General features: G+C 42.4%; 1 protein-coding gene across 2 annotated transcripts in view; it reads left to right on the top strand.

Annotated features, from left to right (window-relative positions):
- slc8a1b (solute carrier family 8 member 1b) overlaps positions 1-12,500 on the top strand; it is a 150,228-nt gene that overhangs the window by 128,564 nt on the left and 9,164 nt on the right. For both annotated transcript variants that reach the window (XM_080781787.1, XM_080781788.1), the window contains exons 8-9: positions 10,742-10,927; positions 11,587-11,676. In XM_080781787.1, coding sequence (XP_080637913.1) covers positions 10,742-10,927; positions 11,587-11,676 — 276 coding nt within the window. The remainder of the gene's footprint in view (positions 1-10,741; positions 10,928-11,586; positions 11,677-12,500) is intronic.

Below are 12,500 nucleotides of genomic sequence, written 5' to 3'. Positions count from 1 at the left end.
TCTTAAATGTCATGCCGCACTGGACTTTGCGCGTGTTTGTGTGTGTGTGTGTGTGTGTGTGTGTGTGTAGGGTTGGGGGGTCATAATGGCTAACTTTCTCCAGATGGGAGGAAGTTCAGTCCTGCATTCAAACACAAGACAGATGTCATGCCAACGTGCAGTGTGCAGTATGTGTGTATACTGTATACACGTTTTCATGACAAGACTGCAAAGTATCAGCTTGAGGAACTGGTCCTGACGTGTGTCTTTCATATTTATAAATCACTTTGTGTGATGATGACTAAGATGTCGTCAGCCCCCCCCCCCCCCCCCCCCCCCTTCTCTTTTGTTTTTCCCTATAATCATTTTGTGATTTATTCACATTAACAACAATGCACTGCAGATCAGACGAGAAGTTTGCAACCCACATTGTTCAAGGCAATGATGACACACTGACTGCTGGATGCAATACTAGCGGTTTTGTTGTATATGAGCATTTCAAATAATTATGTACATACATATAGGTATGTATATTTCATATTTTAATACAACATGACCTCACAAGTATCTGCAGAAAAACACACGATGCATAACAAACTCAGGCCATGTGTACATGACTTGAATTTGATCCATTGACGTTTCTGATGATACACTGTGTTCTCTCCAATCTGTCGAACAGCACCTGATAACCGCATGTAGTCTCGCCATGGCTGGAAACGCTATTGTACCGATCCATTCATCGCGATAGACGTTGGATACTCAAAATGACACTATTCATTCTCTGAATAAACATCATAAGGCCAATGGCAGGTTGTTGTAACAGCCCGTGATTAGTTAAGGTTAGTTAACGTTGTTTCATTTCATTTTCAACAGAGCGACGATGTCTCATTTGGCAAACTGATCCTATCGTCCTCACCTCTCATCGTCATGTCTCTCCCACCTAAGACACAAGGAAGAGACGCACAATGAGATAATTGCAGAGCAAAAGAACAAATGCAGTGCTTTGCCATTGTTTGTTTCTGCAGTTCTTGCACCTCCAACGGGCTTAACATCACTGCAGAGACAGCAATGCCAGCATCGTGTGTGGCTGTTCAGACAATCAATGCACTTGTGATTTATATTGTTTTATTAATACATTTAGAGAGATTGTGCACACATTGTCCACTGCCACCAGAAATGATGAATTGCCTTTATTCAAAGCGCTTCACAAAAAGCATTACATTCACCCATTCACACAGTGACAACCTGCTCATCACCAGCAGTTATAAAGGGAAATTAAAAAGCATTACATTCACCCATTCACACAGTGACAACCTGCTCATCACGAGCAGTTATAAAGGGAAATTAAGGGTACATTCTTTGACCGGTTTCAGCAAGACCGAAGCCAACGCGCTTTAGTCCCCTCCCACGGGAGATGTGAGCAGAGGAGGCAAAAGAGAGAGAGGTGCAAACAACTAACCTTTTGACACACACCACATCTCGGCATATTTTGATTCATAGTGTAGTTATCTTCGTTTTCATTACATAATGTCAATCAGTGTACTAACAAACAAACGTTTTCACACAGACAATGTCAAACAGTTCAGTCTCTTTCATATAACATAATTGTAGTGTTACAGACTAGATTAAATATAGACTGTGCAATATTATTAAATATACTGTATTATGCCGAATATAAGACTTCTCTGATTATAAGACGACCCCCATTTTTTAAGATATTTCCATTGGAAAAAAACGTAGTCTTATATCCAGGCCAATAGGGTATTAAGAAAGGTTTTGGAGAGACTCTTACCTCAATGCTCCTTCCTCAAACAGAGGGTTTGCGTATGACATATCAAACATATCATCATCCTGCCCTCCATAGCTGTAGTCTAGTCTCGCTCCAGGTTGTGGTCTAACGCCCGGACCATTAATATTCATAGCGCGACCCAACATGGTACTTTATGTATGTGTACTATTGTGTGTGTGTGTGTGTGTGTGTGTGTGTGTGTGTGTGTGTGTGTGTGTGTGTGTGTGTGTGTGTGTGTGTGTGTGTGTGTGTGTGTGTGTGTGTGTGTGTGTGTGTGTGTGTGTGTGTGTGTGATTAAAGAGCTGGATTAATGCTCTTTAATCAAATCTCGTAATCTCGTGATTGGCATATATGGATTAAATAGCTATTCATAGATTGCCATTGATTGTGTTAATTTACTGATATTGATTTATGAGTAAATTCATATTTTTAACATTATTAAACTCTGCATCAATAAGTTACCCAGACAAAGACTATTACGCCTAACCTAGAGGAAAGATATGTTGTTTTATCTGTACATATTGTATTCCACACTATTGTTTCCTGTTTATATTGGCAGAAAATACAGTACGTACTTTTGGTGCACTGCTCACACCATAGGTCCCTCCGCTCACGCCATGGGACTGGGCTCCAAATCTGCAGATGGACCCTTCTCAACGCAAAATAATTTAAATAAAAATGAGAAATCCTCCTGTGTGCGTGCGCGTGTGCGTGTGTGTGTGTGTGTGTGAAGCACATATGTCTTTGAAAAGTACTATACAAATAAAGAGTGACATATATTACCACTATAACCTCATTCCCAGCCTTATCTCGTCTCACAAGGAGAAGTTGGTTTAATGCTTCCGTTCCGTTCCGTTGCGTTCAGAACTGGGTTCATGACCTGTGAATTCAGAGACTCTGTGTGAATGTAAACAGATCTGCCCCGCATTTAATGTCACTTCCGGCCCGGGCCGGCCTAGCGGTGCGGGCACCTAGGCTGGTAAGCCTGACAGCGGGTCGCGGGTTCGAATCCCGATGCTAACGACCTTTGCTGCGTGTCTTCCTCCATCTCGCTCCCCGTTTCCTGTCAACCTACAGTACTGTCTATATCTATCAAAAAAGGCAAAAGCCCCAAAACTATCTTAAAATCAGACCTGTCGAAGTGAGTGGTGAAACAGTGAAACAGGTCAAAAAATGCTATTGAGCCTGGTAGTCTGACTACTGTTACACCAAAACTCAGCTTCCCATCATGCACCTGTGCACAGTGTGAAGCTCAACAGCGCCACTTTGTCACCTGTTGGTACCCTAAACATACATGAAGTCATACACACAGACATAGATAGGGACATACATTGCTGGTCATTGGAGTGGCTGCACCACTCAAAAATATAACAAAAAATCTAACTTCCGTTCTGTAATTCCGCATAGACACACAGTTTTTGTCCAGGCTATATCACCACAGATACTGTACATATATTTACAATCCAAAAGAATGCATGACACATTATGACACGCGGAAACATTCCAGAGTTATATTGAACTGCTGAAAGCAAAATAGTTACAGAAACAAATGCACCTTGAACTCAAAGCACAGGTCTCCGCCAGGTCAGGAAAGGTTATTGTGGGCCAGCAACATTCAGAATTATAGAGGTGAGTGGAATATCTATAGAAGTTGAGGGATTCATGTTGTAGTTATTGCCAAGCAGGATGAAATATGCCAAAAACTGTGTAGTGATTTGCCTGATGTTTGCACAACATGTATAGGAGTAATTCGGTAAAGAAAGTTTATACTTGGTCACTAGGGAGGGTGCATGGAAAGATTCATGACGATCGGTGCAGTGATGGGTAAAACGTGAATCATAATAGGCTGATTTGAGAGGGAAAAAATCACCCGTGTGAAGTGAGGGGTGCTCTTATCAAAGTACGTCATGCATCATCTCATACTGGCCTCATCAGAATGCTTGTTGCCTGTTGCCACAAATTTACGTCATATTTGGCGGACATTTGACCTAACTTCTCCTTCCATTGTTGATGGCAAATATGAGACGTGTGGGGACAAGATGACGTACATTTTCCCTTCATTGTCAATGGCATTTAATGTTTGTGTTGCGGACATTTTGTGGGGACAAACAGGGTGGCATTTCTTCCTTGGCCAAGTGGGAGTGTGCGTGTAAAGTTTCACGTCAATCGCATGCTGCACAAGTGCATTAGAAGATTGTCTTAAACGAGAGTTCATTGGTTAAAGATACGAGTTGTAGTGTGATTGGTTGCCGAGAGAGAGAGAGTGATAAAAGAGGAGATAGAGGGTTGTGAGATGACAGAAATGAGATGAAAGACAAGAAAGAGAGCTCTATCCGATTGCCTTTATGTAACGAGTGTGTTAGTGACGTTGCATAGCCATATACATTCTGAGCCTCAGGCTTCGTCTGTTGTCCGTGCGTGCGTGTGTGTGTGTGTGTGTGTGTGTGTGTGTGTGTGTGGCTGTGGCTCATTCCTCAGTAACACAGATGAAGTCATGTGGAACATCCGTTGAACAGGGTTGGTAAATGACGTGCCTTTAGCTCTGGTCCATTCAGTATTTAACAGCTGTATTTACTGACGCACTGACTGGGTGACTGACTGGGTGACATGCCATTAGCGGTGGCACCGCATACATCTCTACTTTATTTACACAATGACTGACTGGCCCACCGAGTGCACTGACGTGGAACGCTGTTGTATACTGCTCAGCCACACGCCATGAAGTCTCGTACAGTAGATGATACTTCTGAGAAGTACTGTCTGTCTGTCTGTCTGTCTGGATGACTGATGTGTTACATGCTACTAGTGCACGGGGGTGTACGAAAGAATATGAGCATGCATATACAGTGCACATCCTTCTACCCTAATGGACAGGGGGTACACTGTTTATCCGTTCCTCCTTCTCCTACCCAACCACTCTGTTAGCACACATCTCTCTGCACAGACAATCCTGCACTACAGTACATCGCTTCCACACAACTGTCATATTTACTGTACAACTATATTGTCAGACACCCTGTTATTGCAGAACATTTCGCTGTGATGCAAATTACATCACAAATTCCCCATTCCCCGCCCCCTCCCCTTTTCACTGCGCACACACACACACACACACACACACACACACACTCACTCACACACACACACACACACACACACACACACACACACACACACACACACACACACACACACACGCGTACACACATACACAGGGTGTAGCAGTACGGTACAGTACAGTATGCTACAGTACAGTATGGAGGTACAGTACAGTAGGCGACAGTAGAGTACAGTACAGTACAGTATGGGACAGTATTGTACAGTACAGCACAGAGAAGCACAGTGCAGTGCAGTACAGTACAGTACAGTCTAGTACAGTACAGAGGACTACAGTACAGTACACTATTCCCACTAGGTTGCCACATTTGCGACATCCAAGCAACTTGGTATATAGAAACATTGCCACTTGCCATGCTTGCTTTTACATAAAAACAAGCAAAACAAAAAATAGGGCCACTCAGCCAGGATGCCAAGTTTGCACTTTCCAAGCAACTGGGTATATGAAAACATCATGGGTTGCCATGTTTGCTTTTCCAAGTAAAAAAAGAAAACTGTATCGCCCTCCCACTATTGCCTTCTTCCCAATTGCGACGTGTGGCGCAAAATTCTAGTACATATGCTCATGTTTATTTTCATGTACTGCTGGTCTCCACCTGTCAAGCTATCTCTAATATGTGCGTGCGTGCACAACGCACGCACGCACGCACATATACACGTACACAGTGTTCATTCCTTGCGGAAACTCTCAGGGCTGCATAATTAATCACATAATGACCGGGAACATGATTTTGGCTTCCACATTAATTAAACTTGGATGGGATGCGATTTTGCCACTTTGTATGCGCCAGCTCTGGTGCATCAAATCAAGCACTCCCTATTCGCGAGTTAACTGTCTGACTAATCACAGCTGTTTGTTTTAATCATGTCCGGTCTCTCAGTCTCTTCTCCCCAAACACTGCTGCAGAATGCAAGAAGACACCAAATGAAAGACTACAGAGAACAATACCCCCAGTGTTAATTTTTCCATTTGTAACTCCTACCAGGAGTAGAGAGAGAGAGAGAGAGTTTATTTATTTTGGTCATTATAACAAATCAATACAGTGCTTTCTTTTTTTTTGCAAAAGAAGCCTAAGCTTATATAGTGCCTACCCTTCTAAAAAATAAATGGCTTGCATAGGTAAGATAATATAACAAAGGAAACAGAAGGGAGAAAAAAACAAGAAAACAAAACAAAAACAAACAAACATAACAAAAACAAAAATGTATTTATTGTACTACAGTTTTTTTGTTCGTCATCCAATCCATTCCACAGCTTGACCCCTCTGACCGATATGCACCTGTCTTTGATATTTGTTCTAGCATTTGTTTGTTTGAATTTGGAAGTGCCTCTTAGGTTGTAGCGGCTCTCTCTAGGCCAGAACAGCTCTTGGATACAGCTCGGGAGCAGGTGATTGTGTGCCTTATACATTGTTATTGCGGTTTTTAGATCTACTATATCTTGGAGTTTTAGGGTGTTTAATTGGATGAATAATAAGTTGGTTGGTGCGTAATAATCAGATTGGGTGACAATTCTTTTTTTGAATTGGCTGGATAGTGGTTTACTGGTTTTGTAGTTGTTCCCCCATACCTCCACACAGTAATTGATGTATGGGAGTACGAGGGAGCAATACAGCATATATAGTGAGTTCTGGTTTAGAATAGGTTTAGCTTTATACATTACTAGAATTTCGTGCCCGCTTCTATGAGATTCTAATTGTTTATGATAATACTCCTTCTTTTGTACCCTTATAATACTTAATAATTTATTTTCTGCATCCTTCGTTCTGTGTTTCATGAATAGTTTATATAGTACGTTTTTCTTTTTGCATGCATTCTCTAGGCCTTTTGTGATCCATGGTTTATCCTGTCTGTTTTTGTTTTTGAGCCACATTGTATTTTCATCACTTGGAAAATTCAACCAGGATTGAAAATGCTTTCTGATTGGCTGAGATGCGTCGGATATATGTAGAATTTATTCACAGCAGAGACATGGCAGTTACGAACCACACTACTTCCATTAATTTGAAGTTCACTGAACCGTAGCACAGCGAACGTCTAATTGGTTTAAGTAGCCTGGTTCATAATTAGCAACACTTGAGTATATTGGATGGATGGATGGATGGATATTGGCCATGGAAGACTTTTCTAATGTCAAAGTCAACTCCTATGTTAACATGTAACATTTTGCAAAGGTAGAGACTTAAAGGGATACTTGCTTGATTCACGCAATCTATAACATCATTATGGCTCAGATTGACAAGGACAATGTTTAGAGCTTAATAAAACTTTAAACCGACCTCGCGAGTAGAAAACTAATGTTTACATCGGCAGATGACGGCCCGGAGTGAAGCTATGAAATGGAAGGTTATCACTTCCGGTTCATGGCTCTCTAAAGAGTCATTTTCGTGCATTATGCTGGCACTGGCTCCTGAGTGGAGACACCTGGTGGCGGCATGTAATCGGTTAAGTCTCCTACCGGAGACTCTGCCAGTCATCATATTATTGGATAATGCGACAAAAACGGGGTTTGTAATTGATAGAACACAACTCATTTTCGGATTGAACTACTACTTTATAGGGATAGTTCAGTTTTTTTAACTTAAGCTGTATGAAATACTTGCTATTAATATAGTGGTTGCAACTGTATTAATTGATTGCCCGAGGTGCAGGGAGTTCTGCTCTGGTTTTGGTCAATATGAAGTAGTTCCGGTCATTTTGTGGGGGGCACTGGGGCCACGCAGTAAAAGTAAATTCACAAAACTAACGTCATTTGTATTGTTAACCTATTTCTAAAATATTAGCACAACTTCCGTTCAACTTTGACCCCTTTATCACATGGAACTATTTTTTGGGCCTAGTGATATGGACACAGAAAAGTTAGTTCTATGTGATAGAAGGGTACAAAATGAACGAAAGTTGCACTAATATTTTAGAAATTGGTCAACAATACAAATGACGTAGAGTTTACTGTTCAGGACGTCGAGCGGGGATTTAAACTTTTAGCCATTTGCCACGCGAGGCTGTGAGGGTGTGTTCAACCCAGCAGTATTATAATGAAAACGCAATGCTATTTCATTGCAATGTATTATTATCCCCATATCTTAGTTTCACCAACATTGTTCATGTGAAATAGTATGTTTATGATTTAATATGTAAACCTATTGACATTATGAGAATCGCTATGTATAGCGCATGGTTGGGTGGTGTGAACAACACCAGCAGCAAGCACCCCTCAGACCTCGGAGGATCCTAGAAGTCACAGAACGTCGGACCCCCCTTAACATCTCCTGGTTACATCAATATCGTTCATGTGCAGTGGGTTGTATATGTGCTTATTTGTTGAAATGGTGGAAGTGGAAGTGAGTAATAGTATCATGTCACCAGTCACCGCCGCCGCGACTGCCTGCCCAGCCGTCGCGGATCATCATAGCGATTTTTCTTCATTGCAATGAATAACAGTGGACAGAGTAGTTCACATGAACGATGCTGTAGTGGATGGGGCATTTGAGGAGCAATATATGTTTTATATTGCTAGTATGTCCCTGCGACATACTTGCGTCATGTCCAGGGGGTGTACTTGTCAAGCTGCCTCACGCTACAGAAACAGAAGGCCCCTGCCCTATGGGCCTCATGGCTCGGCAAGGCTACTTACTTATATGTTTTATATGCACGATTACAAATAAAAGATAATTGAATTGAGAGCCAGTGAGTCTCCTCCTCCGCTACTTCATCATTTGCGACTACTATGGGACTCGTCGTGTGATATTGCGATTATGCTACAGTTAAAAAAACATGTCAACTCAATGTCATTGTTGTAACTAAGATATCGATAGAAATTAATACATTTTTAATGTCATATTTAGCCATACGAGCGCAATATCCATAGCGTCCCTCCCAGCAGCAACAACAATCCCATAACCTGAAGTGACCTGGCTCGGCCAATAGAATGACAGGGGGAGGGGGGGTGAATTCTGTGTACAAACACTGGAAACTTGTCTATCAGCTTTAATGTTTCACCAAAACCAGAGCAGAACTCCCACCACGGGACTCAGGCAATCAATTAATACAGTTGCAACCACTATATTAATGGCAAGTATTTCATACAGCTTAAGTTAAAACAATCTGAACTATCCCTTTAAGTATTAATTCTATTAACCATTAGCTATGCATACATTAGTAATTCAATCTGTCTACATTACTGAACCTTATCAGACATCTCTAGCCTATTAGCATGCCAGTGCTTCACCATATGAAGCCTGTTGGAGTGGATGCCAGATTAGTGCCATTCACTAACTGATGAGGAATTGATTGGGGATTTGATCTCTGCCAGCAGCAGCAAATCCAGATGCACACACACATGCACGCACACACACACACACACGCGCGCGTCACTGCGTGTTGCACGCGCACACACACACATGCATATAGGATCAACGTGATTGACAATGGCATTAAGAGTGATGGGAAATAGGGGGATGAGAGAGGGCTTTAGGGTGGAGAAAAACAGATGAGCAGCAAAAGTTTTTAATCTCCTTTATTTACAGTTCCACCAATGATGAAACACCACGAGAGACAGGCGGAAAGAGAGAGAAAGACAGGCAGATAGAGAGAAAAGGGCAGGCGGATAGAGAAAGAAAGACATGCTTCCTTATACTTTTAAATTGACAAATGATGACATTCACTCCAATCAATGCAAGAAAAATGTATATGGATGCCATATGAGCCTCGTATACTCCAGTGTGCTATGCGCTAGAACTGCTGGTGTAGAGTCTACTGATTGCATAAACTATCTGATTGCTGTATACTGTAGCAGGCTTGGAAAGTGGAAATGGGGTAAAATTATTTTGAAAAGTTAGGGAAAGGTTTTGAAATGTCATTGGTTAAACTTGGGAACACTGATGGAGAAAGACAGGTGGATAGAGAGAGTTAGACAGACATAGAGAGAGCAAAAGCCAGGCAGATTGAGAGATAGAGACCCCCATTATAAAGTATTACAGTTACACACTGTAATGTACCCACTGAGCAATTGTCGGCTTTTAGACGGCGCCGCTAAATTACTTAATTTTTTTTGGGTAAAAATAGTCTAAAAATGAGTTTCAACGTCTATATACCGGTATAGACAGTTATTTAGACCTTGATTAGCCTGGCTAATCAAGGTCCTACTTATTCTATAGTCGCTACTGGTCATAGATCACGTCTTTTCATGTATTGTGTGATATTTTGAAGAATACAGTGTATAATGAATACTGATTATCTGCAGTTGAATAAATGTCATGTTTTTCTAGTCTAACCCATGATTCAGACACACACGCACGCGCATGCGCGCGCGCGCACACACACACACACACACACACACACACACACATACACATACACATACACATACACATACACATACACATACACATACACACACACACATACACACAGTTTAGTGGTCAATGTCAGTATGGTTGGCTGATGCTCAAGCCCTGTGGGAATCCTTTAGACCTTAGTTTTCATTTGATACTGTCATATCTCTCTCGTCACGTTTTCTCTCTATCGCAATAGTACACATAGTTTACAAGACACACAGTTTGTCAAATGTCATATCACCTCATCTGGCAGTCAGTCAGTGTGCCAGGAAGTGTCATGTCAATCTCAAGTCTCTCACTTGCTGTAATGATGGATTACATGTTACAAATGCCTGTCAGCTATAATTAATCTCTCTCCCTCTCTGCCTGCCCCACATCTTCCCCTTTCTCCCCATTTTGTTGTCATTCGCCATCCTCCCTCTTTCTTCTCTTCTTCCTCACCTCTCATCTTTCTTGGTCCCTCTCTCCCCATACCCCCCCCCCCTCTCTCTCTCTCTCTCTCTCTCTCTCTCTCTCTCAGGTGAGGATGATGATGATGACGAGTGTGGCGAGGAGAAGCTGCCGTCGTGTTTCGACTACGTGATGCACTTCCTCACCGTCTTCTGGAAGGTTCTGTTTGCCTTCGTGCCGCCGACAGACTACTGGAATGGCTGGGCCTGCTTCGTCGTCTCCATATGCATGATCGGACTGCTCACCTGCTTCATAGGTACAACTCGTCCCAAAACAAAAGCAGATCTACAAGCACACAATGTGTGTTACAACGTGGTGCGCGTTTTGAGCTTGTAGATCGTCTATTTTCGCTAAAATATATTTTTTTAAATAATGTTTTTATATTATCATTAGAATTGTAGTGCTGTGCCAATCTTTTGGGCACCTACTTGCAATACCCTCACAGCACCACCAGTAGGCCCTGGCCCTCAGGTTGGGAATCACTGCTATAGGACTCAGTTATCCAGGAGAGACTTGGAACGGAGACTGTTCCTTTATGTGGAATGGTGCCAAAGGTGGGGCATCTATTAGGAAGGCCTCCTGGGCACCTCCACAGGGAGGCCTGCCAGGCACACTCGGCTGGGAAGAGACCAACGGGGCAGACCCAGAACCAGATGAGGAGATTATATCTGGGGATCTCCCAGTTAGAGTTCGTTAATGTGGCCTGAGAAAGGGAAGTGGGATTTCTCTGCTGGAACTGTTACCTCTCTGCAAGCCAATTCAACTCCGGATAAGCAGTAGAAGATGGATGGTTCAAGCCGTCGTTGTTAAAACAGGGAAAATGAACAGCAACAACAAAATACTATGATGTATACATCTGTAATCTTTAATTGTCCTTAAATATGTGGAATAATGCTGTTATTGTTGTCATTATAGGGGACCTGGCCTCTCATTTTGGTTGCACCGTGGGTCTCAAAGACTCTGTCACTGCAGTTGTTTTCGTCGCATTAGGAACCTCTGTGCCAGGTGAGTGACTTGTGTGTGTGTGTGTGTGTGTGTGTGTGTGTGTGTGTGTGTGTGTGTGTGTGTGTGTGTGTGCGCACGCACACACACACACGTGTTTTCTAATAATCTGTTAATTTACAGCTGTCTAATTTAAGCATTTACAGCTGTCTAGTTTAATATGACTCCCCCAGGGAGGGAGTCATATTAAACTGATTTGGTACTTCCAGGAGATGTAAAAAGTTTATGTATCAAAACTTTGGTCCCACGATATTTAAAGCCTATAATATTCTGTACGTTATGGCTCCTGAACATTTACTCTACCCAATGTCTGTGTTCTGAACTTCTGAATCCAGCCGTTTGAGTTCATGCAATCTCATCTCATGTGATCTATGTGCACAATGATGATGTAACGTTTAAGGCCTGCCTGGGACCACATGACACACCTCTTCTGGCATATAGTTTCAAATCCAGACTCCTCCATGTTCTCTTGACACAGTAAAACCCTGAGTGTTCATTCATCGTTCTTGAGAGTGCACGAATGGACCCCCCCACCCCCCCAAAAAAGGGTCCATTTGTGCACTCAGAGATTAATTGTATTTTCCAACCTCCTGAACTCCCTATATTTTGTTCCCCCGTCTCAGCGTAACTGCCCGCTGTCCCGATAGATTAACATTAGCGAGGGGGACGCGAGACACTAGCCCATGCTGTCTCTAAAAATAAAAGCAACACTTGCGGTCATTCACTAATGTAATTTGACCCGCGTCTGCTCCTACGCAATGAAAAGCCTCAGTGTTCGTTTCACTCTGAGAATAGAAAAATGGGACCCCGAAAGGACCCGTGAAGGT

Source organism: Protomyctophum bolini (genome assembly GCF_963924005.1).
Source record: "Protomyctophum bolini genome assembly, chromosome: 14".
In the NCBI taxonomy this organism is placed as follows: domain Eukaryota; kingdom Metazoa; phylum Chordata; class Actinopteri; order Myctophiformes; family Myctophidae; genus Protomyctophum; species Protomyctophum bolini.
Note: the sequence above shows the minus strand (reverse complement) of the source record. Positions and strands in the feature narration are given on the sequence as shown.